This window comes from Pipra filicauda, unplaced genomic scaffold (assembly GCF_003945595.2).
Source record: "Pipra filicauda isolate LSUMZ 115617 unplaced genomic scaffold, ASM394559v2 scaffold595_size249610_pilon, whole genome shotgun sequence".
NCBI lineage: Eukaryota > Metazoa > Chordata > Aves > Passeriformes > Pipridae > Pipra > Pipra filicauda.
The window spans coordinates 98074-123945 of NW_024104748.1; the positions used below are offsets into that span (position 1 = coordinate 98074).

Here is a 25872-nt window from a genome sequence, read left to right on the forward strand (position 1 = left end):
CCTCAGGCTGTCGGTGTGTGCTCAGTGCCCTGTGGAGCCCTGGGTTGTTCCACTCCCAGTGTCGGACAGCCGGGAGGAGGGATGGGCCGTCCCTGCCGGGAATGCCGAGGTCGCCACACGTGCTGCTTGAGAAACCGGGCAAAGCCACAGACTGCTGTCTGGCAGGGATTAAAATGCCGAGGGAATGCCAGCCATGCAGGTTATCCCTGCTCCTCGTGGCATTAACGCTTTATTTCCACCCTGATCTCTCCCGCTGGGAGACCCCGAGCTCGGGCTGTCCCAGGGGCTGTGTGTGGTCACACGTGTCGTGGGCTGCATGTGCTGCTGGTGCAGGGGTTGGAGCAGGGATGCAGAGGGTCAGGGGGCTGTGGGAGCAGAGGTTGGGGCTCCATCCACCACCAGACACGGTCACATCCCACAGCACCATCTGCCAGCTCCAGCCCCCGCGGTGCTGACCCAGCTCAGCCTCCACACACTCCCTGCTCTGCTTTAAATAACATTCAGGACCAGCCAAGGCTGAGGCTCTGCCCCAGAGTCAGTCAGCAGACAGCAGCAAACAGGCATCTGCACCTTTTCTGGCTGTTCCAAACACAGTGGTGAGTCACTGGGAGAATCCGATTTCCAGCACAGTTCAAGCTCAGGGAACGGGATGTGGAAGGGAAGAAGAGCTTTCCAGATCTGATCCTCCGCTGACAATTTGCTCTTGACAGTGGTTGAAATCATCTTTGGAACCAAAGCTGCATTCTGAGGGCAGTGAACTTTGCCTTCCAGCACAGCTGTGTGTGTGCCAGGGGAGAGGTTTCTTCAGGTTTTCCCATCTGTGAGAAGCACCGACAGCGCTTTTCTGACACCCCTGTGCCTCTGCATGCAGGGGCAGGTGAAACAATCCCAAATGGGGAGTTCTGAGGAAAACCAGAAGGGCCCTGCTCCTGTCCAGCCCTTCCCAGCTCTGGCAAGATCAGACTGACCCTCCTCTTACCGTGGATGGGGAAAGTGAGGCACAGAGTGACACGACATCGGTCACCCACACCAGGCTCCAGCCTCTCACTCTGGCTGGTTATTCAGCAGACACAATCCCTCTCTGTCACACCAGATGTGATCCTGTTCCACATTCACATCCTCTCTCTGCTTTGCTTTCACTTCCTTCCCAGGGTAGGGAAGAGCCAGGACAGTTCTCACCACTCGCAGCCTCTTGGTTTATGAGCTGCTTTTTTTTTCCCCTCTATAAAGTTAAGATTAAATTTTAAAATCCCAGAAAAAGCCGTCCTCCACAGCTCCTGGCACAAGGGCAGAAGCTGCTGGGATGTGAGGAAAGAGGAATGAGGTGTGGGACGTTGATGTCTCCCCAGCACTGTGTGAGCACAGGTTTGGGGGCAACCAGGACCCCCAGAGCCCAGCTGGGGGTCCAGGCAGGGCATTCCAAGGAAGTTGCCTTCAAGGAGGCTGCCTTCTCCTCCCTGCAAGTGTTTTACAGCCCCACCAGAACAAAGGCAGCCGTGGCTGTTGTTGACTCACACGATAAGATCATTGTTGTGGGATTTATTTTTTTATTGTGTGTCACTTCGAAATAATTTTTTTTCGAGCAAATTCGTTCTCCTCCCCTCCGCCCCCAAAGTGAAAAGGGAATCTGTGCTCAAAGCCACAGCTGAGATTGCAGAGAGACCTTCCCTTCCTGATCCTTATCTCACCAGGATGTAGGAGGATCCTTGGGGAATAGCTGGAAGCCTTTCGCTGGAGCCATCCAAGAATCCAGCAAGCTGAGCACGGCCTTTAAATGGCAAAACCATCAAGTGCTCAGGGATCAGGATCCAAAATGCTGTTTAACCCCATCTCAGTGCAACATCCCTGGGTTCCATCCCACAGGAATCACCCGGGTCTCATCCCAACCTGCCCAGCACAGGCTCCTCCTGGAGCTGCCTTCTCCACAGGCTCAGCTAAATGATGTGAGCTAAAAATACACCTCTGAATCCTAATCTAAACCAAAGCCTTAAACTGCAGGCTCCAGCTGCAGCCCCACTCACAGCCGAGCAGGTTTGGGGGGCACCAAACCCAGGGCTGGGTTTCTCTCGGGTTGCAGCCTGGGCAGGCAGGGCAGGGGGGGGCAGAGCTGGGTGGGTGCCACACAGCAGGAATAGGAGCCAAAGGTGGTGGGGAGCAAAGTTCCTTCCATCTGGTCCTTTCCTCCACCTCGGGGTGGGTCACACCTGAACACAGGTCTGAACTACAGCTCTCGGCAGCAGCACAGCCCAGGGGAAGGACTGAGCTGTCCTGGGGGACAGGGGCAGGTTCCAGTGATAGCCAGGAGCTCAGGGGCTGGTGAAGAACTATCATCCACCTCAGCATCATCCTCCCACTTACCCAGAGCAGACTGTGCCTTTGCTCGATGGCTGATGCCCCACTGATACCACGGAGGAAGGGAGAGGTGAATCCCGGACCCTCATACGGCTGAGCCTGATCCTTCTCGCTCCCAGTCCCTCCTGCTGCCAGCTTTACTGGCATGTGCTTCCCTAAGCCTCCCAGTGGGAGCACGGTGCGTGCTTATGGAGCACCAAAGGGGAGAGAAGTAGAGGAGAGAGCCCTCCAGCCGGGATCTGGGGTTGGGTGCCGGTAAAAAGCAGCCAGAAGGGGGGGCAGAGCTGATTTCCACAGCAAAACGCTCCCTGATCCCACACCCCGGCCCCATTTGGCTCCTCTGTGCAGGGAGTGTTTAAACACTTTGCAAGCTGTAAAAACCTCCAGCCCAGTGTTTCCTGAGAGTGGGGCTGCAGGAAGGCAGTGGGAGAAGAGCTGAGTGCCCAGGGAAGGAGGATGCAGCACCCACAGCACCCCAGGGCTGAGGGAAAGCCGTGCTCATGTGGGGCAGGGGCAGGAGAAGGACTCAGGTTCATCCTGCTTTGGTGACAGAGGAGTCACAGCCGCCCAGCACCCTGGTTCTGTCATATTTAGGACAGGAAACAGATGCTGCCTGGTAGAGGAAACATCTGAAGAATATCAGTGCACCTTGTGCTGTCCCCAGCAGGAACCTGTGGGAACAGGAACAGGGGGTGCTGGGTGGAAACAGCCCAGTTCAGCCCCAGTCAGGGGGTGCAGCTCTGCTGGGTTTGGTGGCACCTCCCTCAGAGGCAGTGTCCCCATGGGAAAGCACCTGCCTGTGAAGGAAAAGGGAGAGGCAGATCCAGGGCTGTGGAACCTCACAGGCTGGTCCAAACACCACCTCTCCCAGAAGCCACTCGATTCCTCCCATCCCAAAGCACCTTTCCACCAGTGGGTGCTGCTGCCCCGTCGAGCCCGGTCAGAGCATCCTCACATGGTGAACACTCTGCTGCCAGCAGCCAGCTTGGTTTGATTTCTCATTATCCTACTCTGATCTGATTGGTAATTAATTTTTCCACAAGTTTTGCCCATCCTGGCAAAGGCCAAGTGACCTCTCCCTGTCCTTACTTTAACCCACAAGGCTTTCCTTATATTTTCTCTCCCCTGTCCAGCACTTGATCCTTTTGTCTGCCATCGATGAAGGCATTAAATGACACTGGTCCCAGTACAGACCCCTGAGGGACAGCACTTGTCCCTGATGTCCACCAGGACACTGAGCCATCTGGATGTCACCACCCAACCAGTTCCTCAGGCACCACAGTCACAGGTTGTCATGATACAGATCTGATCCAGGCTGCCCACTGACATTTTGGATATCAGAGGCTGTTTATGTCCAAAATTAAGAAATACTGTGCTGAATTCTACCTTCTAGAAACCTCATCTCCCTTAAATTAAGTTCCTCAATCTGATTTTTGCCAGCACAGCCAAGTTCAGTTGCAGGCTGGGACTGTCCATGTTCCCAGCAGTTATTCCACCAAAACACCCTCCAGTCAGGGAGCAAGAAGCACTCAAGTTGATTTCAAGGAATCTGAATTTGTCCAACTCTTTGGATAGCAGGGAAGAAATAAGTCTCATTTATTTCTGGCTCTGTCTGCTCTCAGGCTGATTTCACTTCCCCATGCTCAGTGTTTCCAGAAAGTTGGGGGGCAGAGGTGGAGGACTCAGTGTCTGGGAAACCAAGTACCACCCCTGGTCACTTCAGGATTCATTATGCTAATGAGGCTCCATCCTCCTAATCATTTCCTTGCTCCTTGCTCATCCCTGGAGAAGGAGCATTCCTACTTGCCCAAGAGCCATGTCACTCTACAGCTCATGTCAGGGAGCTCCTGTTTGCCTCTCTCCTCAGTTCCATCCGGGATGGGAGCAGCTCTTTCACTGCAGACCCACGTTGAGAGGAGTGGGGCATCACAACTGCCGGGCTCCCCGCACATCTCAGCTTTCACACCCTCTCCCTGCTACTTCCCATCACTTCCCACACCTTCCCTCACTTTTTCCATCTTCCACAAACCAGGCACAGGAAAATATGGCACCCTCTGAACATGACAAGCTTGGCTGTCATACCCATTTCCAGCAGAAATGAGGGCTCCCACTGAAAACATCACCCGTGCTACGAGTGTTCTTGTCAGGCTGAGAAAGGTCCAAGTAAAAAGTGTTCTTCAGCCACCTCAGGGCCTTAACTGGAATGGTGCAACCTGGATTAAATTGGGTGTTGGAATTTAGTGCAGTGCTCTTCAACATCCTCTGAGCTGCCTCATTTGCCACAGTGACTGCAGAGTGATTATCTCCAGTGATAAGTGGCAGCTTTGCACATCAGCTGGGGTTGACGTTCTCGGACTTGTAAAGCTGTGGCTCGAAAGAGGAAGCAGTCAAAGCCTTTATTTATGAGTTGCTGGTAAGCAGGAGTGTGGAAGCTTTTCCATTTTTTCCTTCAAAACAGCCTTTCAGAGCACTTCACTGCCACGATGCTGCTGAAGGGAAGCCGTGAGCTTCAGGAGATGTCTCCAGAGAGGGGAACAGCTCCTGGGTGCTGAGGAGTTTGCAGCTCTGTGGGAAGGCAACACCTGATTTGCTGCCTGAGCACGGAGGACGCGAGATACTGAAAGAAGTTTGCACCTTGAAGTCACTGGAACGACTGAGCAGCAGCCACTGAAGACAAATCCCACGCAGGGTTCTCGATGCCCGTGTCTCCTCCCACAGCTCAGGCCAGGGTGGGAGCACCATCATGCCAAACAACAGCCTGGCACTGAGCAGCCTGGACGGCATCTACATCGGCACCGAGTGCTTGGTGGCTTTGTTTGCCACTCTGGGCAACGTCCTGGTGATCTGGGTGGTGAGGCTGAGCTCGGCCTTCCAGAACACCACCCTGCACTTCATCGCGTCGCTGGCGCTGGCCGACATCGCCGTGGGGGTGCTGGTGGTGCCCCTGGCCATCGTGGTGAGCCTGGGCATCACCCTGCCCTTCTACACCTGCCTCTTCATGTGCTGCCTCATGGTGGTTTTCACCAACGCCTCCATCCTCTCCCTCCTGGCCATCGCCATCGACAGGTACCTGCGAGTGAAGCTGCCGACCAGGTGAGTGCTGCACCTCCGCGCTCTCTGAGATGAGTAACAGGATGATGCCACTCCCTTTTCTGCTTTAGCTGGACTACTTTTATTAGTTAAAGATGGACAAGAAAGTAGCCTGGCCTTTAATGTGCCTTAAAAATTATTACACCACAAATTATTATGTCACCTGTGGTGTAATAATTAGTGCCATTTTCGTGCCGTCCTAGGCAACTACAACTCTGCAGGCTGGTTTGTTTTGATTGTCAGGGGAGGATTCAGCAGGCTGAATCAATGTAAAATCCATCTAATAGTTATTATTAGGGTTTCTGAGGCAGGTCTTGTAAATAAAATTCCGTTTAGCGTTTGCTGAAAACACAGAAGTAGTAACAAACACACTAAGGGTTAACTTAGGTCATTCGCTGTTTATATTTGAGTGGAAAAGCACATAAACTAAAAATGCAAAGCATAACCTCAAGCATCAAAGAAATCATCATTTCAAGGGAAAGAGCCTATGAAATTGAAGAGCAAAACAACGTTTTAGTCCTTCAAGTGGCATAAAAAAAATAAAGACGAAGGTACACCCAAAGAAGGTGAGAAATAAGATGGAATTGCTAATAGCAGCAAAGCAGTATCTTGGCAAGAGAAGCACTAAAATCAGAGTGAAACAATAAATAATATGGATGAAAACATCCAGTTATAAACAGGGGAAGTTAAGCACAATTCTTACTGATGCTGCAATGTAACTGTTACAAATGTAGGGTTGGGTCTTGTCTCAAGATAAGATTTGGTTTCACCCCCTAAAGAAAAAAAAAAAAAAACAAACAAAAAACTAATGCTCCATTTTCTGATGATGAAACTTTAGTATGAAGGTGTGAGTGCTTGAAACCATCCTTTACTATTTTAAACTCTCCCGTTTAACACAGCCTGGGTTTTCTTCCCCCACAGGTATAAAAGAATCACTACAGAGAGAAGAGTTTGGTGGGCACTGGGGCTGTGCTGGGCTCTGTCCCTGCTGGTTGCACTTGTCCCCATGTTTGGCTGGAACAAGTCAAGAGACTCCAACTTCCCCCGGTGCCGATTCATGTCCGTGATGAGCATGGATTACATGGTGTATTTTGGCTTCTTCACGTGGATCCTTGTCCCCCTGCTCATCATGTGTGCCCTGTATGCTGAAATCTTCCACATCATCAGGACAAAGCTGAGTCAAGGCACAACCAGCGTGAGAGGGGCTGGAGCTTTTTATGGGCAGGAGTTCAAGATGGCCAAGTCTCTTGCGCTCGTTCTCTTCCTGTTTGCAATATCCTGGTTGCCTCTGTGCATTATAAACTGCATTTCCTATTTTTACCCTGAGGCTCAGATCCCCCAGTTTTGGATGTACTTGGGAATCCTGTTATCCCACGCCAATTCTGCCATGAACCCCATTGTCTATGCCTGCAAGATAAAGAAGTTCAAAAGCACGTACCTTTTGATTTTAAGGACCTATATCCTGTGCAAAAAACCAGACCCGGCTCTTACAGAGCAAACAACAGACCCACCGTCATAAATTAAGTCTGTATAGACCAGGCAACTGATAAACCACTTGGCTTTGCTAAGGAACTCATGGGAAAATGAAGCAACATGTAGATCTGAAGGTTACCCTAAAGCTGTATGTGAATGTATGTCTTTGTATTATATCAGTCCAAAATACAGAAGGAAATACTGTCTAGTTGTGGTGGGTACTGTCTAGTGTTGAGGGTTTTTTTGGTTATTTTTAACATAAGGGTTGGAAGAGTTGACTGAAAAACAGGCTAAATGTGTTCCTTGCTGTTTGTAATCCAGCAGCTCACAACCTCACTGACTGTTTTCACACCCTTTGTCTTCTAGACTAAAACTTGAATCTGGTCAACTTGTGCTGCAGCCAGGGTTGTCACATTGTCATGAATAATAATAATAACTATTAGATGGATTTTACATTGATTTAGCCTGCTGAATCCTCCCCTGACAATCAAAACAAGCCAGCCTGCAGAGTTTTAGTTGCCTAGGATGGCACAAAAATGGCACTAATTATTACACCACAGCTGACACAGCCCCCTTTTAAGGAACATGGGTCAAACTGAAAATAGGTCATTAAAGGCCAGGCTACTTTCTTGTCCATCTTTAAATAATAAAAGTAGTCCAGATAAAGCAGAAAAGGGAGTGCATCATCCTGTTACTTATCTTAGAGTGTTGGCATCTGCTCCTTTAGCTGAGACCAGACATCTCATTTCTTATCTGATGCAACCCTTGTCCCAGGCCAAAGCCCTGCCTCCTTACACAGTTCAACTCGATAGATAAACAAGCCAAAGGAAGGCACTGCACAAGTACATCAGAGTTTGGTGCATGATCTCTAATATCAGTGATGGAACCGATTGCTTTCAGCAGAAAAACAGGTCCCACCTCACGAGCAGGAAATTATTGGTGAGAACGATGCACGGGGGGGGACTTTGCTGATGTGTTTCTGGTGAACTGAGGAAAGAGGGAGCAACACTGCACCAAATTCCTGGCAGGCTGCCTGCCAAACTCCAAGGGAACAAGGTACAAGGATTGGGAGGAAGAACAGAGAGGGACTGAGAGCAGGGGAAGTCATCCTGCCTTCTGAGAACAAGCTCCCTGGCCCTGCTCTCCCTTCTGACATTGCAACCAGATGTCAGCTCCAAAATGCCAGGGAATATCACAGGCACTGCTGTCCCTGCATCCTTCACAGCACCATTTAACCCCCGAGCTGTTTCCACTCACCCTCCTAGAGCTGGACAATTTATACTGGACACAGACACACTCAGACACATTCCTGCTGTGAAAGCTTGTCCTGAGGGAGAGAAGAGTACAAACACTTTGAGCAGAAACCTCCTGAAACAGTGAAAATGGGAGAGCCAGAAACAGAGGACACAGAATCCTCTGTTCTGATTAGCAGATGCACTTGTCACAAATTCCTGGAGCTACAGGAATTTTATTTAAGAGTTTGCTGCCATTACAAGCTGTGTATGACCCTACAGAGCTCTTGGCACAGGAAAGGGAGAGACAGAGGGATGCTCTGGGATGAGTTTGGGGCTCAGCAGCAGCCACACAACAAAGAGGTTCTGTGTCACCTCCCAAGGGCTGTGCCACACTCAGCCCCCCAGGTACACACACACAAGGGCTGTGCTGGGGTTGGCAGCGTTTCACAGTGGACATGAAATGGTTGTGCTGAGTCTCAGTGAGGAAACACCTGCATGAAAACCCAACATCCCCGAGCTGGGCTCGAGGAGGGGGAAGCCTGTGGTGAGCCACCTCCCTTTGTTTTTCTAACTTATTGGTGTGGGGGAGTAACCTTTGTTCAAGCCAGGTAAATCTTCAGACCTTATTTCCCTCTGTTATTAATTTTAAACAAAAATTGAACTAAATTAAAAAACACCGTGCACAAACACACTTATGAATCTCTTCACAGCTAAAAATACTAAGGAGTAATATGGTATTTTTCTCTCTTAAATAGAACTTGAAGAAACTGCCACGACTGAGATGAGAGCAGATAACAGCAAAGCAAAGACCATGGGCTGTACCGTGGAACAGTCTGTGGCCTGACCCACACCACCACACACCCAATTTCAGAACATAGAAGTGTTTAGCCACACTTTTTCACGTGGTCCCTTGGACCTCCAGCAGCTGCTGGGAGGAGGAGACAGGACAACCCACCGAGGGTGGCAGAGGTGGAGCCCTTGCTCTGCTGAGCGGGGCTGGAAAGGCACCAGAGCCCCGAGTTTAAGCGGAATTAAACCCAGCCCAGGCACGGCTTGGTGCTGCCATCAGGTGGCACATCCAGCATCGCTCCTCTGAAGCCTCTCAGATGTTTCAGCCGCAGCTCACAGGAGTTTGTAGGGCTGGAGGAGTGTTTGAACAGCACGCATGCAAATATCAGCGTTCTCAGAAAGCAGAAGTACCTGCAAGAGTCTGGCACTCTCTGGTGACCACAAACAAGGAGGTTTCTGAGGCCCCGAGGGCTGAGCCAGCAGGAAACATCCCTCCCATTCAGCCTTGAGCAGTTGGAGATCCCCAAACTCCCCGGGATGACAAACCTCCCATCCGTGGGAACGTGCAGAGGAGCTTCTCTGTGGCTGCTCAGAGTCACTCGTGGTAACTTGTTCCCCAGTTGATGACAAAGGGATGATTTTTTCCCTCTTTACAACGTGTTTAGAACATTGTGGGTAATAACATATGAATGAGAGATTTTGGCTGTCACGCTGTGATGGTGCATTGCTTTTACAGGACCCGATCAGGAAGCAGCATTTGCACACAGACATTTCATTATCATCTCCTCAATAACAGAAAATAACTAATCAGAGCACTTGGCAATCGAAAAAATATGCCAAGTGCCATGGCTGGTGACAGAAAAGGGAAACACAAGGGCCCAGACGTGGATAGATGCAGTTCTCTTTGGTAGCTCAGTAACAGAAACTTTACAAGTGCAGGGAGATTTCTACAGATGAGGAAATACTGTATTAAAAAAAAAAAACCAAACCACCTTCAATTTGCCCACAACCTTTGGCAATCGGTTTGGAACGGGAGACCTGCATTTCCCCTTGTACCTATAAAAAGAGCTGATGTTACAGATGGCAGTGCTGGCACCCTCAGGGCACTGCAGGCCTTGGTGTAACGTTCTGGTGGCTTTTGATGTTCAGAAAGTGGAAAAAAACATTTTTATTTCTCTTGGAACTTCATCATCACACAGCCAGTGGTGTCTGACTCCGCTGGAAGACCAGAGTGCTGTAGGTAACCTCGTTCTGAGGATGGGAGAGAAGCCACAAACATTACAGTGTTTAAGCACTGCCTGTCAGCAGGAATTTACCACTTTTAGTTTGTCCTCAACACCACACACCACAAACAGTCTGTCCTTACACAGGGGAAATTAATATACACTAGGCTGGTTTGTGCCAGTGGTTAGTCAGTCTCAAATTTACCAAAGAATTAATATCACAAAGGCAAACTGCAGAAATCCTTGCCTTTTAAAAAGATTTCTCCTAAACTGCCTAATCAGAGGTTTAGTTAAACCCTTGAAATACATGGGGAGTATAATATGGTGTTTCAGCTCTGTATTTTTCCTCCTAGTGCCCAGGGACCTCCTCAGTACATCCCTATATTTCTATAAACACAGGCTGAAGCCTTGGATGCCCAAAGCAAGCCCTTTTCCTTAGTCAAAAGAACTCCTGACTAACACTCAAGTCTCTCAAGCAAGTGACTTTTCTCCCTCCCACCCCCAAATTAATATTCACCACCCTGTCAAGAATGTGAAGTCTCTGCATTAAAGGTTAGAAATAACAGTTGTGACCTTTACCTGGGTGTTCCTGGCACATTCTCCAGGTGCTGTTTGCTGGAAGCAAACTTCCCCTTGTAAATTTTGGTGGGATTTCTTGCAATCTGGGAAGGAGAGGGAGAGCAGCCTCAGCTGTCTGCACTGGGTTTGGAGAGGCTTGGTGGTGGGTGACAGACACATAACCTGTAAAATCTGTCACAGACCTGCCCTGCAAAGTGGGCATTTTGGGCTGCCAAGTCCCTGCCCACCTGCTGGAAGTGGCCAGGATGAAAGGGACTGAGAATTTAGTGTGGCCAGGGTTGGGATGAGAAAAACCCACGACCAACAAAAACCTCCCCAGCTCATCAGTGGTCAAGTTAATTCTCCCACGAAAACAGCCCCTGAGGAGTTATTGGCAGGAGTTACTCCAGGCAGACACAATTTTAAAATTTCAAAGTAACTTCTGTAGTTACCACCACTCTGCTGTTACTCCCTCCTCTGTGCTACTTACTTTTTCTGGAGAGGTAGATGATGGCAAAAACCAGGACAGTCAGGAGGATGCCAGAGATGAAGGCCAGTGACATGTACAGTATTTCACGACTGTTCATACACAGAAAATCGTGTCAGAAGCCCCAGTTTTAACAGAGGTGTTGGAGCATCAGCAGTGCTCAAATTCACCAAACTTTATGGAGTGTTAACACATTTATCCCAAGCAGTACGAGATGAAAAGGTGCATATCTGCCTTAAGCATCACTAGTGCAGAGACTAGGAAATTGCAATGAACTTTTTAACCCCCCAGGACATTAAATATGTGACATAAACCCCCTCCCTTGCAGAAGGAGGCTGCAGTCTCAGGGTTTGGGGGCAGGAAATAAAGGTGGAGCATTTACCTCTCAAACCAGCATTTAACTTGTGAAGCTTCTAATTCAGTGTGGACAGTGGTGTGGACAGTGGTGTGGATGGTGGTATGGACAGTGGTGGGGACAGTGGGAGTAGTAGAAGTGGGTGTAACTGGAACAGAAAAAAATAAATTATCAAATATTGGTTTTAAAACATATAAATTTCTCCAAACAACAAGAACTACATTCAGGCACGTGTCTGCCCAGGGCAGTGTTATTTTGTGTATAATTCTCTCTATCAGGGGGCTGAAAGTGGAACCACCAGACAGGAAAATGCAGTTGTTCATGTCATTACTGTCTCAGGGCAGCCTCTGGCAGCCATGCAGTTCTTCCACACACCCCCACAGCAGCCCTGGGGTCAGGACAACATCAGCTCAGGCAAGAACACTGCAGCTAAAAAAAACTGCCTAAAAACTAAAATACCTGGTTGTGAGGAACGGCCTCCCATTCTCTCCAAGCACTAATGGACAGGAAGAGAAGCTGAAAGGAGGGGAGGGAAAAAAGTTGTATTTATATATACAGGTATGTAAGCAAAACAAACCTGTCGCCCTCTTTTAACTCGAAGACTTGATTTAGTTTTTATCCGTTTTTTTAGGAATCTTATAAAACTGGCACAAAGCCACACAAACCCAGCAGTTCCTCAGCAGCAATCCTGCTTCCCAGTGTCTCGCTCCTGGCACATGTGGTCACTACGCCCTGATGGGCACGTTGCCTTCTTCCCCCAAAAATGGAGGATATTTAAGACTTAAAAAGCACCCACAGGATTATTTTTGCAAGAGCTAAACCCCAGTCCACTTTGTGAACTTTTTCATAATCAGCAGTTCTGAAAAATTCCTCCCTTGATGTTTTCCTTTCTCAAGTTAAATTGACTCTTCCCACCAAGGCAGGAACAGTAAGTTTCTTCCCAAATTTGGGGGTGGAATCTTGAAGAGAGGGCTAAAAGATAGGGAGTCTTAAAGACAGTCTACTACAAAATCCCTACCCTGGTATTTCTCACCACATGGGTTTGCAATATGCGGGTTGTGAATAATGTGAAAAATATCACAACATGAAAATATCACAACATGAAAATATCACAACATGAAAATATCACAATAAACTCTGCTGCTGCCACTTTTCCTACTGCACCCCGTTGTTGCCCACATTGCAGAGGACTCAAACCATGAAGAGCTCCCAGTTTCCAACCCCAAACCTCACAGTTTTGTGTTTGCAAGAACTAAAGGAACAAGAAATGATACAGCTCCATCTTACCTCCCACCATGGAGAACTCCCGGGGTGCCAGCACACCAGTTCAACCACTTGGCTTTGTGCAAAGAATCTGTCACACCAGCTAAAAGCTCCAATGTCATTGAGACGTGGGGTTACAAAAATGTGGAAGTTGAGCAACTTCACTTTTCTTATTTAAATTATCACAAGACAGGAAATTATGCACCTGCATTTTCTGGAACTGTTGAGTTAAAAAAAGTAAGGCAGGTTGAGTTTAGACTGCCTTAAAAGTCAGGTTCTGACCCCAAAAACCACGTTTTTTTGTGCTGTTGTATTGAAAAGTGGAGAAAACTCACTTTTCCCCCACTGAGAATTGCAGCAATTCTTAAAGAAGTGGGTACTGGGCACACCCCCCTCTGCTCACTGCAGTTCATGTACTAAATAAATCACTGCCCAGCACACAAAGGATGAACTTATACAGGTCAGTGCTTTGCTCAGCTGAGATATTTGAGTTATAACAAAATCCTGCAGGGAAAAGTTTCCTTTGGAAAGAAAATGGAAGAGGTTTATTCTGTGTATTTTATCATAACAGATATGGAATTATTTCTCTTGATGCACAAGGAAAAAACCAAACCAACAGCTTTTTTTTCTCCTATGAAAATCCAGAAAAATCCCACCCTCTAAACTCACCCATTTCCCTGTTTCAAACTTAATACTGAAGTCATGTTTTCCGGTAGCTTTTGACATATTTCCTGCCAGATCACTCTTTTCCCAGAACCAGAACACTTTCATCACTACACAAAGCTTTGTTGTGAAAAAGGGGTTTTCAGCTCATTTTGAGAACAAGGACATTCATTCAGAGCCCCTCCAAGTCCAGGACCAGGTCAAAGGCAGCACAAATCACCGATTTTAGAACATGTTTGCAATGACAGCAGGTATCTGTGGGTTGTTATCACAGAGAATTCTAACCCAGAGATCAGTTTGAGCACCAGAATCTGTCTCTGTGAAGTTGTGTATCTGATCTCTGCAAGTGTTCATGACCACACCAGGAATCCAACACACACTGTGGCTGCAACTAATCCCCCCCTCTAAACAGCAGTGGTTGGTGGGACCCATCCAGCAACTTCAAACACAACCAGGCAACGACTGTTGGCAGTGAAACACAGCAGAGGGGTTGGGTTTGGTTTGTTTAATGATGTTTTAGACTCATAGTTTCCACCAGCAATGCACTGAAACATGTCAGTGGGCTCAGATGAGGTCACACTGCTGCGTGTGCGCCCTTGGACAGCGCCTTCAGGTCCAGGATGCACTTGGCAATGCTCTCCTTCTGCTGCAAGAGAGGGGAAAACAGCTCTCAGCACACATCTCAAGCAAACTAGATTTTTAGTGCATTTTAGATAATCCTTTTTCACACCCCTGAGTTACAGATTTAAAGGGATGTAACGAAATCAGAGGTTACATCCAAACAAGGACCTGCACTGAAGCGGGAATGGAAGTCATGGAATCCCAGAACGGTTTGGGTTCAGAGGGAGCTTAAAGCTCATCCAGTTCCATGGCAGGGAACACCTTCCACTAGCCCAGGTTGCTCCAAGCCCCATCCAACCTGGCCTTGGACACTTCCAGGGATCCAGGGGCAGCCACAGCTGCTCTGGGTAACAAAAGCACACAGTGCTGGGAACTTGATTTTGTTCTGTTTCTTTCCTTAAAAGCAAGGACATCCAGAGCCCACCTGCAGACCTTGATCTGCCAAGGTCCTACACAGAGAACTTTGAGTCCCCTGCCCTGTGAGCTGCACATCTCATCACAGCTCAGCTCTGAGCTGCAGCAACAAATGCTACACACAATTCTAGTTTAAATCCCAGCAACAAAAGCACCTGGTACCCAGGAACTGGGCTCCTTAGCTATTCCTCAGCAGCAGGAATGTGCTGCAGCCACATTTGGAAGTCACCCAAGGACACCCATCATCTCCTGGCTTAAATTAGAATCCTTTGTAGCAAATCTTTGTACAGACTAAAATGTAAAGCAGATAAAAAACAGCAAATACCTGTTGGGGTGTGATGCTCTGAATAACGTTCTTCTCCACCCACTGAATCATGTAATCCTGTTCCTTCTGCCTCTTTAGGGTCTGCAGGGCCACTTGGTAGTCCAGCCTCTTCTTCACCTCATTGTACACCATCATCATCCTCTCCCGGTAGTTGGCTTCCAGCAGCATCGCAACGTTATTCTGCACAAGCAGATGAAGTCAGGAGGTTAATGTCTGGCAAGAACACAAAGCAGCAGCAGAACATGTTCTGTAGCAAAAGGGACAGAATCACAGGATGGTTTGGGCTGGAAAACACCTTAAAGATCATCCACTTCTACCCCCCTGCCATGGGCAGGGACACCTTCCACTGGCCCAGGTTGCTCCAAGTCCAGTCCAACCTGGCCTTTGACACTTCAGGGATGGGACAGACAGCACCTCTCTGGGCAATCTGTGCCAGGGCCTCCCCACCCCCTGAGTAAACAATTCCTTCCTAATCTCTAATCTAACCCTTCCCTCGGTTTGAAGCTGTTCCCCCCTGTCCTGTCACTATCTGCCCATATAAAAAGTCCTTCTCCCCCCTTTGAGTCTCTGGGTCAGGTGGTGGAAGTGGCCCTGTGTGCACCACACAGACAGCAAACAGTCTGTAACTCGCTGGGAGTACAAGAGGCTCCCAGACTGGGCAGGGCAGGCTGCAGGGGGGAGGGCAGCAGAGCTGGCACCACGTACCCTCTTTGCATCAAAGAGGTAAGAGCGGCCCTCGACCCGCCACTGCTCCTTCTTCTCCGCCTCAATGGCCTTCTGGAGACCCTCGATGGCCTCGTTCTTCACAGCCAGAGCTTTGGCTACTTTCTCCTGGAAGAAGAAGCAAGAAACACCCTTCAGAATGAAAGTCAGGCTGAAGGCAAACAACCTGCAATTAACTTCTGGAATGGTGCATTAAGATTTGAGAAATGTCTGTGTGAACTGCCCTGCGCCAGGGCTGAGGTTCCAGGGTGGCAAAGCAGAGTTAGGGTTCAAAATCACAGAATCCCAGGATGGTTTGGGTTGAAAGGGACCTTAAAGCTCATCTCATTCCAGCCCCTGCCACGGGCAGGGACACCTTCCACTAGCCCAGGTTGCTCCAGGCCCCGTCCAACCTGGCCTTGGACACTTCCAGGGATCCAGGGGCAGCCACAGCTCCTCTGGGCAACCTGTGCCAGGGCCTCCCCACCCTCACATTTCTCCCTAATATCCACCCATCCCTGCCCTCTGCCAGTTTGAATCCGTTTATACTTTAACAAAACCACTCCTTATTAACTACTACAAAGTCAGATTCTGGTTTTTTTGTTACCTCATTAAGTTTGTCAGCAAAAGCTGCCACATCAGGCCCGAATCTCTTGATGCCATAAATGATGACTGACAATATACAAGCAGCTGCCACTGTCTCGTGGTTAACAACATAGATTTCCTTGGAAAGCAGGTAAAGCACGAGGCCAGTTCCCAGCATGTAGGGCCCTAAAGAAAAAAAAAATAAAGCAGCATTATTTGTACAAGGCATGAAGAAACTCAATAAATTCAAACACCTGAGAGGGAGCCAGTTTAAGGCTTATAAAATCAGGAAGTGTTCTCTTTTTCCAGGACAAAAAGCAGAGTCGCAGTTCCACTCAGGGAAAGGTGCCAGGAGGAATCTCACCAGAAATGGAAGCAACTTGCACCTGGCACTGCTGCTTCTGCTCACTCAGAAACAGGCAAAAATCCCTGTTCAAGTGTTTTGACAACCAAGAGGCAACTAAATCTTCCTACAAAATCAGGCTCATGGTATTTTTTTAAAGTGTCTGACTTCAGAGCCAGGAGTGCAGCACTGGGTTGTCCTTCACAACCTGCACATGCAAAAAAACTAATTTCCACTAATATTTTACCTTTTCAGCAGCCAGAACTGGTGGACAGAACTACATAACTAAAAATGGTAAAAGCAATATAGGAAAGTTAAAACCTGTATTAGTAAACAGTAAAATAGCCTATATTAACCTGTGACTCCTGTTTTAGGGTAGAGAAACTGGAAAAACTCCTCGGGGATCAAACCATGACGAACTTCTCCTCCTTTCTCAGGCAGAGGTGGCAAAGGAGCCAAACTCTGCTGAGTTGTGTGTACTTGTCTTGTGGCGTGCAGCACACTATAAACAACAACAAAAAGTTTCAATTATGGCTCTTATTAAAAAACCAGACACAAATAATCCCCAAAACCACTCTCAAATGAGGCTCAAAGAGATTTCCAATCAAATAAGCAGGTAACAGGTGAGGCACTAAAATAGGTTCTCCAGAGAAGCTGAGGCTGCCCCATCCCTGGAAGTGTCCAAGGTCAGGTTGGACGGGGCTTGGATAGTGGAAGGTGTCCCTGCCCATGGCAGGGGGTGGAATGAGATGAGCTTTAAAATCCCTGCCCACCCAAACTATTCTGTGATTCGATGAAGCTGCCATTCATTGGACGCACCTCCTTCCAGGAAGTGGGTGGGACTAAATAACCTCCAGAGGTTCCTTCCCACCGTCCCTATTTTACACTCACAGAGCGTTAATAAGAAAAATGAAGACAAACCCCCAGAATAACGTTGCTTAAGCACAAACAGAGGCTGGTTTCCGAGAGGCTCCCACAGTACTCACCCCACGGCCACGGGCGGCGGCGGCAGCGCCCTCAGCGCGGCGGGGGCTGGGGGGACAAGAGGGCACAGAGCGCGTCAGGGCAGAGCCCGGCCAAACACAGCAACGACCCCCCGCCCGCCACCCCCGGCCACTCACCGGCGCGGAGGACGAGGCGGGAGAGCATGGCCGGAGCGGGAAAGCAGCGGGAATCCTCGGGAAAGCAGCGGGAAGAGCGGCGGGACGCGACCCCTCGTCCCGGTGACCGCCCGGCCGCCTCAGCGCTGAGATGGCGGCGGAGGAACTCTCGCGAGAGTTGCGCTCAGAGGCAGGGCGGGGAGGCGGGCGCTCTCGCGAGAGGAGGCGGCGGCGGGAGACACGTGTGGGGGGCGCCGCCGGCTCCGCTCCCGCTGCCGCTCCCGCCATGGAGGAGCCGCCGCTCCCGCAGCTCCCGCAGCTCCCCACGGCCCCCTCGGGGGACGCGGCGGCTCCACCGGCCCCCGTAGACGGCGAGCCCGCGCCCGCGGCCGGCCCCGAGTGGAACATCCCGCCCAACGCGCCCGCCTGCATGGAGCGGCACCTGGAGCGCGCGCGGTACCGCGCAGGTAACGGGGGGGGGGGAGGCAGCGGCGTGAGGGGTGTCCGGGGTGTTCCAGACGGTCCCCTCATGGCTCCCTTGGTGTGTCTCTCGTTGTCTCTCTCCCGCAGACGGGGCCCTGCTGCTCGGCGCGTCCGGGCTGAACGGGCGCTGCTGGGCCGGGTCGCTGTGGGTGTTCGCCGACCCCCGGCGCGCCCCGAGCGAGGGGTTCTGCACGGCCGGCGTGCAGACGGAGGCGGGGGTGGCCGACCTGTGCTGGCTGGCGGACAGGGGCATCCTGGTGGCCTCCGACTCCGGTAAGCAACGGGGATACCCCCCCTTCTCCCCTGTTCCCCATCCTTTGCTGAGGTGTGTCCCCTCTCCCGCTGAGGTGGGTGTCACCTGCCCCTCCACGGACGCGGGTGACACCCCTGCTTTGCAGAGGTGGGTGACACCCTCCACTGAGATGGGTGACATCCCCACTTCCCTGAAGTGGGTAACCCTTTCCCCATCTCATGGGTGGGTTTTTCTTACCTTTTCACTGCGGTGGGTGTTCCCTTCTCCTTCATTGAGGTGTCCCCTCCTTCCCCTTCTCTGTGGTGGTTGACCACTTGTCCCTGCCTTCACTGAGGTGGGTGACATCCCTCCTCCCCTGAGCTGGGTGTCCCCTCGCTTCCCCTTCATTGAGGTGGGTGTTGCCTTCCCCTTCTCTGAGGTGAGTGACATCCCCAGTTCACTGAGGTGGGTGACCCTCTCCCTGTCTCATGGGGACGTTTTCACTGCAGTGGGTGTCCCCTTCCTCTTATCTGAAGTGGGTGTCTCTTACCCTTTCACTGGGGTGGGTGTCCCCTCCCTTCCCCTTCACTGAAGTGGGTGTCATAGGTGGGTATCCCTTCCCCTTTCACTGAGGTGAGTGTCCCCCCACACCCCCCAGGTGCCGTGGAGCTGTGGGAGCTGGAGGAGAACGAGACCCTCATCGTGAACAAGTTCTGTAAATACGAGCACGACGACATCGCCACGTCGGTGTCGGTCCTGGCCGGCAGCACCCAGGCTGTCAGCGGGGGCAGGGACTTCTGGTGAGTGTCCCCAGCCTGGTGAGTGCCCCCAGCCTGGTGTCCAGTGCCCCAGGGCTGGTGCTGGGTGCTGACTGCTCGCTCTTGTCCACAGCGTGAAGGTCTGGGACATCCCGGAGCAGACGGTGCTGCACTCCTACAGAGGTGAGTTCCAAACCACCCCATTGCCCTGCTCCTCCTGGCCCCTCACCTCCTGCTGCAGGCTGAGCTTCCTCCTGCAGCATCTCCAGTGACCTCCCACCTGCCAAACCTCACTCAGGGCTGTGACTGTATATTTGCCAGTCTTGTGAAGTTTTTGCCGTAGTTTTATTTTGTAGTCTGTTGTTCATTTCTCCCCATGGAACAAATGCTGTAAGGTTTAGTTTGCCTTGCATCCCTGAAGTGTATTTTAGAGTATTTCTTCTGCACTGAAATCTTTCTTCTACTGAGCCATGTTTGTTTTGAACAACAGCCCATTTGAGATGCTGATCTCTGGAGATGTGATGTCATCATCTCTGGAACAGCAGAGACCATACTTCAGAATCATAGAATCACAGGATGGTTTGGGTTGAAAGGGACTTTAAAGCTCATCTCATTCCACCCCCTGCCATGGGCAGGGACACCTTCCACTAGCCCAGGTTGCTCCAAGCCCCGTCCAACCTGTCCTGGGACACTTCCAGGGATGGGGCAGCCACAGCTTCTCTGGGCAACCTGTGCCAGGGCCTCCCCACCCTCCCAGGGAAGAATTTCTTCCACATATCACATCTAACCCTTCCCTCTGTTAGTTTGAAACCATTGCCCCTTGTCTTATCACTGTCTGCCCATAGAAAATGTCCCTCTCCCTCCTTTTTCCAAGCCCCCTTCCATCACACTTTGATCCTGTCTGGAGATGTTCCCTCAAGCTCAGCCGTGTCACAGGCACCCGTGGTTGGGTTTGGCAGCTCATTGCTTTGGTAGGAAGCAGTTGGCTGTTGCTGAGTGGAAGTTACTGGGTGTCTGGGCATAAACTGTTCTTAGTTACGCTGCTGACCCTTCAGAGGTCCTTGGGAATACACAGGAAAGTTGGATACAATCTCTGAGGCTCTTTATCCTTTTGTGCTTTGGTAGCTCACTCGGCGGCAGTGACATGTGTGGCTTCCTGTCCTGGTAAGGACACTGTGTTCCTGTCCTGTGCTGAGGTAAAGCTCACTCTGTTGTCTAAATCTGCCTGATAAAAATGAGATTTAATTTTAGTTATTTACAGTTTAATGCACTTAGAAACCACCTCTTGTGTTACAAGCTGCATACCTGAGTTAGTAGAGTATTCCAGTTTGATAAGTTGATAATCAGCTTACCGAGCTGATTCCTACAGGTCTGTATTGAATTTTGGGAGCTCCTTGTTCTGTCCTGGGTGTGATTGAAGGCTGCAGTTAAGGGCAGCATCATTTTAACCCAAAGGAAGAGGAGGGGGTGGTTTTGACTGGAGATCAGCAGCAGTTCTGTAGTGAATGTGAGTTTATGCCACAAAGACATTGTAAAACCCTTTTTATTCCCTTTGGATTTATAGGACAACAGAACTTTACTCTGGGACACCAGATGCCCTAAACCAGCTACCCGAATTGGTATGTCTCTGTACACAGCCACTGCTTGTGCATGAGTTTGGGTTGGAAGAAATAAATTATTTTGTGCCTGACTTCTGTGTCTAACTCCCAATCTAGTGATGTGATCCTAGAAAAGCCTGTTAAAACCTAAGGAGGTCTAACACTGTCACAGAAGTACAATAAGCTTAAAATACTTGCCTTAGTGTTGTAGCAGTGCTAAATGAGATAGGACAAAGGTATTCTTACTCTGACTCTTTCCACACTCATCCCAATTTCTTCCCTTGCAGTTTGCAGTGCCTGTAATTACCTCCCTACCTCAATCATGTGGCATCCACAGAAAAGTGACATCTTTGTTTTGGGTAAGAACCTTTGCTTTCACCGGGCAGGTCAAGCTCTTTTGTTTTCACAGTGACCATTTTGCTCCTAACTTCCTTCTCCCTCTGCTCAAGGTGATGAAAGTGGAACAGTTGCACTAGTAGACACAAAGAATCCTGACTCTGCCCTCAGTGCCACCGTGCACGCCCGGAGCATCACGGGCTTTGCATTCTCTGCACACAGGTACAGTCTGCTACACTGCTGTAGGACATGTGACTGCATCCCCTTGAAAACCTTATTATTTTTGGGGGGTAAAACAAAAAAGAAAGTACTAGTTGTCTTTTTATCAAGAAGATTGTAGCAAAGAATAGAGTAAACCAAACAACATCTCACTTTTGACACGTGTGAATATCTGTGAGAACAATTCTGCAGTTTCAGAACTACTGACCCACTTGCTGTGGGGATTTTTCTAATTAAAGCCACCTCTGATTGAAGAAGGATCACTTGTTTTCTGACTCTAATAAAATATTCTCAGTGCACTGACAACCTGCCAAACAACGGTGAAAACATTTTTGTAAGATTTTGTGCCTCTTAATTCACTGTACCTGGGTGAGGATCACTAGGAATCCTACTTTTCATAAGTTTATCCCTAATAATTCGTGTATTTGATTGTTCTAAGCATGGTTTCCTCTCTGTCCTCCAGTTCACCCTTACTGGCTTCAATCAGTGAAGACTGTTCAGTTGCTGTTCTTGACTCAGACCTCTCAGAGGTGTAAGTACAGGCAGAACATGTTCACTCTTGTGGCTGTCTTACTGTCTTCTCAAGTTAATTATTTATCTGTAGAATCCCAGAGTGATTTGGGTTGGAAGGGACCTTAAAAATGTCTTCATTCAACCCCTGCCATGGGCAGGGACACCTTCCACTAGCCCAGGTTGCTCCAAGCCCTGACCAACCTGACCTTGAACACTTCCAGGGGTGGGGAGTCCACAACTTCTCTGGGAACCTGGAGGTGAAAATATTCCTAAATGGGGGAGCATCATCCAAAAAAACCCTAGCAGTTAGGAATTGCAGAAGCCCATAAACTCTCAGTGTTTCCTGGCTAATGGAATGTTGGTGTTTTCCAGGTTCAGAAACCGTTCTCATCGAGACTTTGTTAAAGGCTTATCCTGGTCTCCTTCAGACGATGCCTTGCTCACTACAGTTGGATGGGATCATCAGGTTTTACATCACACTGTCCCTGTACCAACTGGTGAAGCTTCTGGAGTCAACTGTGTAAAAGAATAGTTTTATAAACTCATGGTCCAAGTTCCTTCCTGGCATCACTTTGATTCTGCTGAAGTCAAAGGTGTGTGTGAACTGGAGCGGGGATGGTCTGTTGTCTGCCTTGAGGCTTGTGGCTCAGAAGGTTCCTGTAGTAATTTTGAATTAGGCCTGAGTTAGTTACAAACCAAGCTTTGCCCTCTCCTCGGGAGTGCTTCTGTAATACGACTTCAGTTTTACCCAGAGGAAAAAAAAAATTTGCTTCAGGTACAGAGGAGACTTGGAGAGATGGGGAATTAGGTGTAATGAAAAATAAACTTAGTCAAAAAGATTGGATTCCTCCCTCAGTTCTCCAAACCACCCATGGCATTAACAGAAACATTTTCCGAGGAGGTTTAACAACGCACCTCCTCTCAGGTGGGTGTGAGAGCCTTGCCCTTGAGCAAAGTTCTTTGCTCTGAAATTTAATTCTTCCAGTGGAATGGGAAGACATGTTCTAATTCAAAGAGTAGAAGGGTTCCAGTGTTGTCCTTAATGCAGCACTTGGTTTAGAGCACTGGGCTTCAGTACCAGTGTGGATCCTGTGCTGAGCACTGCTTGTGCACTGGTATCAACACCTGTGCTTGGTGAGAGGAGTCCTGTACACTGTATAATGAGGCTCCCAGCTGTAGCCCTGTAATTAAACACCTCTGTGATGGTGCTGAAATCCTGGGACCTGTGATGCTCAGCCCCAGGGCCAGTTAAAGGGACTGAAAGCCAGAAGTGAGCAGTTGCTGTGCTGTTAGACACCATATTTCATCTCCTCTGGGCTGAAGGCGACTTACTCAAAGATAAGACCTGTGAACAAAAGGTTTCTGTAAGGGAAAAACTGGACTAAGGACTTCAGTTGTCATTTGCTTACTCCTGTAACAGGCTCTGCTTAGTGATAAACCAGACTCCTCGTGCACTTGTGATGAGTGACTTTTGTGCCAGCGACTGAGGGGACAGAACACTCCCATAATCCCCAAAACAGACTCCACATAATCCCTAGAGGTGTTTTTTTGTCATATATCACATCCATTTCTAACTAAACTGTTTCCCTGGAACATATTTAACTGAAAAAAAAAGTCATTGCTCTGCATGAATTGCTGCTGCTCTAGATATGGCTTGGTCTGGCCTAGTATCTCCTAGACAGAATTAAGCAAGTCTTGGCTAATGAAACAAAAATACTGTTGAAATGAATGTTACCACTGGTTCTTTAGCATGATAGCAACACTTAAATGTACACTGCTTCCAGTGTTTATCCCTGCATACACATAGGTTTAGTTGTGCAAAGCCCACACTTAATTTTTAGGCAGACTAAGCTTTCCCAGGCTCTGGACTTTTCTCACAGTATTTGTAAACCTCACCTGCTGCTTCTTTAACTCCCATGTCATACAGGTGTTTACAGAGCAAACCTCCTGTTCTAGAGCAGTGTATGACAAGGAGAAGGTAAATGATGACAAAAACTGACACGTTTCCTCAAAAAATCCCCTTTGAACCACAAAGTCCCCTCTTGGGGACCTCTGATGCTGTACTGAAACAGGTCTTGTGCTGGTTCTGAAAAAGTTGTCTTGGCAGATGGTTTTTAAATAAATCATAGTTTTCATTTGTAACTGGGTTTAAAGTTTCACTGGGCCAGTTCTGTAGCACTGAAGAGCCAGCTGAGATCATTCACACTGTTCAAGTTGTGGTTTCAGTCCCTGATATTAAAACTGTTCTTAAATAAATGATCACTGTATTCCTGTTTAATGCCAAGGTACTACAATTCTTCAGCACTAGGTCAAGGCAGGCTCTGTGTCCTGCCTGTTTTCAGGAAGCTTTTCTTCCCAAAACTCTACCTTGGGTTTCCGCTGTGCATAGCTAAAAAGAAAAGTTTAAATGTCAAACATTCAGTTCCTCCTGTTGCCACACATAAACAAAACAACAAAAAAGAGCCATGGTGGATGGTGAAATCTATATGGACAGCAGGTCATTACTGATATATTAATTCTGGATTTAGAATTAAAGACCAAAAGAAAGTGCTTTTAGCAGCTGGCAGATGTTTGTTGTGCCACAGGATGGCAGCAGCTGCCCTTGACAAGGGGCAAGGCAGCACCTCCCTAACTCTGCACGTTGCATTAAAGAGTATCTCCTTTTAGTTTTTTTACCATTTATATTTGGGTTTTTTCACTATCATAAGAAAAACATAGAAGACCAACAGTTTAAGAGTCACTCATGTTATGCAGCTTGGCTTGCAGTCGATTGTACTGCTGCAAGCAAGGCTGGAGTAAACAGCACATGGACACAGAGGCAGGAGGGCACAAACACCAGCAATCCCACATCAATCCCTGTAGACTTTGCAGCTTTCTGCAAAGGAATTAGAGGGAATTCTCTGGGGTTTGTGGTTTGCTCAGCTGTCCCTGCACTCCCCACCCGTCAGGTTTGGGGATGCTCGTCTAAATAGGTTGTGGCTCAATTAAAGGCTTCAATGTACACATGGCACACTTCATGGGGAGCCTGGCTCTGCAGCCAGGGCTGGATGAAAGAGAGGAGCATACAAATAAGTTTAATTTTGAGGAGTGAACAAGCCACACTCTGAAGACGAGCCTTGATGTTGCTGCTTGCGTTGCTCACCGTGCTTTCAATTTTAAGCACAACATTCCAGTTGGGACTTGTTACAAGTATGTGAGTTTCGTTCCTAATGAAAAGCTCAAACCCAAGAACTATTTATAGAAGCTGCACAAACTCCTCTCTCTGCCAGCCTGCCCAGCCAGCTGGATGTGAGTGACAGGGCTCTTGGGGCTTAGCTGCCCATTCATGCCTTGGCTGGGCTTCTAAAAACACCAAAATGGCCACAGGGTTTATATCAGCTGCTCAGGAGAAATTGGACCAAGCCCTGGCTAAGCTGGAATTCAAACTGTTGCTGAGCTATGTTTTCCTGTCCTTTTAATCTGACGTGCAAAGATCTCAATCTTGCAGCACACACCCCACTTAAACAACGCTGGAAAAAAGTCAGACCACACGTGTGATAAAACAACACGTCCAGAAGCATTTAATGCAAGAAGGTTGGTGTTCAATGGCACTCATAAATAAGAGACTTTGTTCAACACTTTACAGCTAAAGCTCTGTTATACTCCATTAGCTGGTACTTTTTGGGAAGAGGCAGCTGCAGGGGATAATTTCAGTTGTATCATGACTCGAATGACCAAACTGCATCAGAGAGGGTTGAAGTGAGAGTAATTCCACTGCCAGGCTTCAGGGTTGCTCTCAGCACTGCCTGGGCTGTGAGGCAGCTTTGCTCCATTACTACCCCTTAGGTGTTTTTTTGCTTCTTCATCTCCTGTTGCTGAATTTACACAGGGAACCAGCTGGGGAGGAGCAGGGACAGGAATCCAAGTACAGTTTATCCACGTACCTGACAGAGTCACCTGCCCCAGGAAGAGGGAGCTCTTCCCCGTCCCTGCAGCCCTTGCTCTTCATCAGAGATCTCCCTTTGTCCCCAAGTGCTGCGGCTGCCAACAGCTCTGACAGTGGCTCCTTTGTCACACAGTTCCCAACGGCCCGACAGAAATGTCTTGGTTGTTACTGAAACACTAGAATGCTGCATGCATTGAAAATGCATTCAAAAGAAGCAGGGATAGCCCAAA

General features: G+C 48.9%; 3 protein-coding genes across 4 annotated transcripts; 2 read left to right on the plus strand and 1 right to left on the minus strand.

Moving 5' to 3' along the window:
- The first annotated feature begins 4822 nt into the window (after positions 1–4822).
- ADORA3 (adenosine A3 receptor) lies at positions 4823–8949 on the plus strand. 2 transcript variants are annotated; one of them, XM_039387865.1, is made up of 2 exons: positions 4823–5445; positions 8906–8949. In XM_039387865.1, exons 1-2 carry the CDS (start codon positions 5096–5098, stop codon positions 8910–8912), a joined length of 357 nt encoding a protein of 118 aa, XP_039243799.1. In that variant the 5' UTR covers positions 4823–5095; the 3' UTR covers positions 8913–8949. The 2 variants fall into 2 exon arrangements, with proteins under 2 accessions (XP_039243799.1, XP_027581582.2); XM_027725781.2 differs by lacking the exon at positions 8906–8949 and adding an exon at positions 6364–7200.
- A 4393-nt stretch (positions 8950–13342) lies between these two features.
- ATP5PB (ATP synthase peripheral stalk-membrane subunit b) lies at positions 13343–17730 on the minus strand. The gene is made up of 7 exons (XM_027725775.2): positions 17600–17730; positions 17465–17510; positions 16835–16980; positions 16158–16321; positions 15554–15679; positions 14849–15028; positions 13343–14134 (listed from the first exon to the last, which is right to left on the minus strand). Exons 1-7 carry the CDS (start codon positions 17625–17627, stop codon positions 14063–14065), a joined length of 762 nt encoding a protein of 253 aa, XP_027581576.1. The 5' UTR covers positions 17628–17730; the 3' UTR covers positions 13343–14062.
- A 102-nt stretch (positions 17731–17832) lies between these two features.
- Positions 17833–23995, plus strand: WDR77 (WD repeat domain 77). Its single transcript, XM_027725774.2, has 10 exons — positions 17833–18045; positions 18149–18334; positions 18952–19093; positions 19185–19234; positions 20177–20247; positions 20616–20670; positions 20937–21008; positions 21099–21207; positions 21668–21736; positions 22090–23995. The coding sequence occupies exons 1-10, from the start codon at positions 17865–17867 to the stop codon at positions 22247–22249; spliced, it is 1095 nt and encodes a 364-aa protein (XP_027581575.1). The 5' UTR covers positions 17833–17864; the 3' UTR covers positions 22250–23995.
- The last annotated feature ends 1877 nt before the right edge of the window (positions 23996–25872 follow it).

Excerpts from the sequence above, each read along its gene's own strand:
- ADORA3 (XM_027725781.2), top strand. The coding sequence starts at position 5,096 with ATGCCAAACAACAGCCTGGCACTGAGCAGCCTGGACGGCATCTACATC. Across the intron at positions 5,446-6,363 it reads CGAGTGAAGCTGCCGACCAG|GTATAAAAGAATCACTACAG; the intron begins GTGAGTGCTGCA and ends CTTCCCCCACAG.
- ATP5PB (XM_027725775.2), bottom strand. The coding sequence starts at position 17,627 with ATGCTCTCCCGCCTCGTCCTCCGCGCCG. Across the intron at positions 16,981-17,464 it reads CCGCCGCCCGTGGCCGTGGG|TGTGCTGCACGCCACAAGAC; the intron begins GTGAGTACTGTG and ends TGTTGTTTATAG. Across the intron at positions 15,029-15,553 it reads ACCTCTTTGATGCAAAGAGG|AATAACGTTGCGATGCTGCT; the intron begins GTACGTGGTGCC and ends CTGCTTGTGCAG.
- WDR77 (XM_027725774.2), top strand. The coding sequence starts at position 17,865 with ATGGAGGAGCCGCCGCTCCCGCAGCTCCCGCAGCTCCCCACGGCCCCC. Across the intron at positions 19,235-20,176 it reads GGTGCTGCACTCCTACAGAG|CTCACTCGGCGGCAGTGACA; the intron begins GTGAGTTCCAAA and ends GTGCTTTGGTAG. Across the intron at positions 20,248-20,615 it reads TGTTCCTGTCCTGTGCTGAG|GACAACAGAACTTTACTCTG; the intron begins GTAAAGCTCACT and ends TTGGATTTATAG.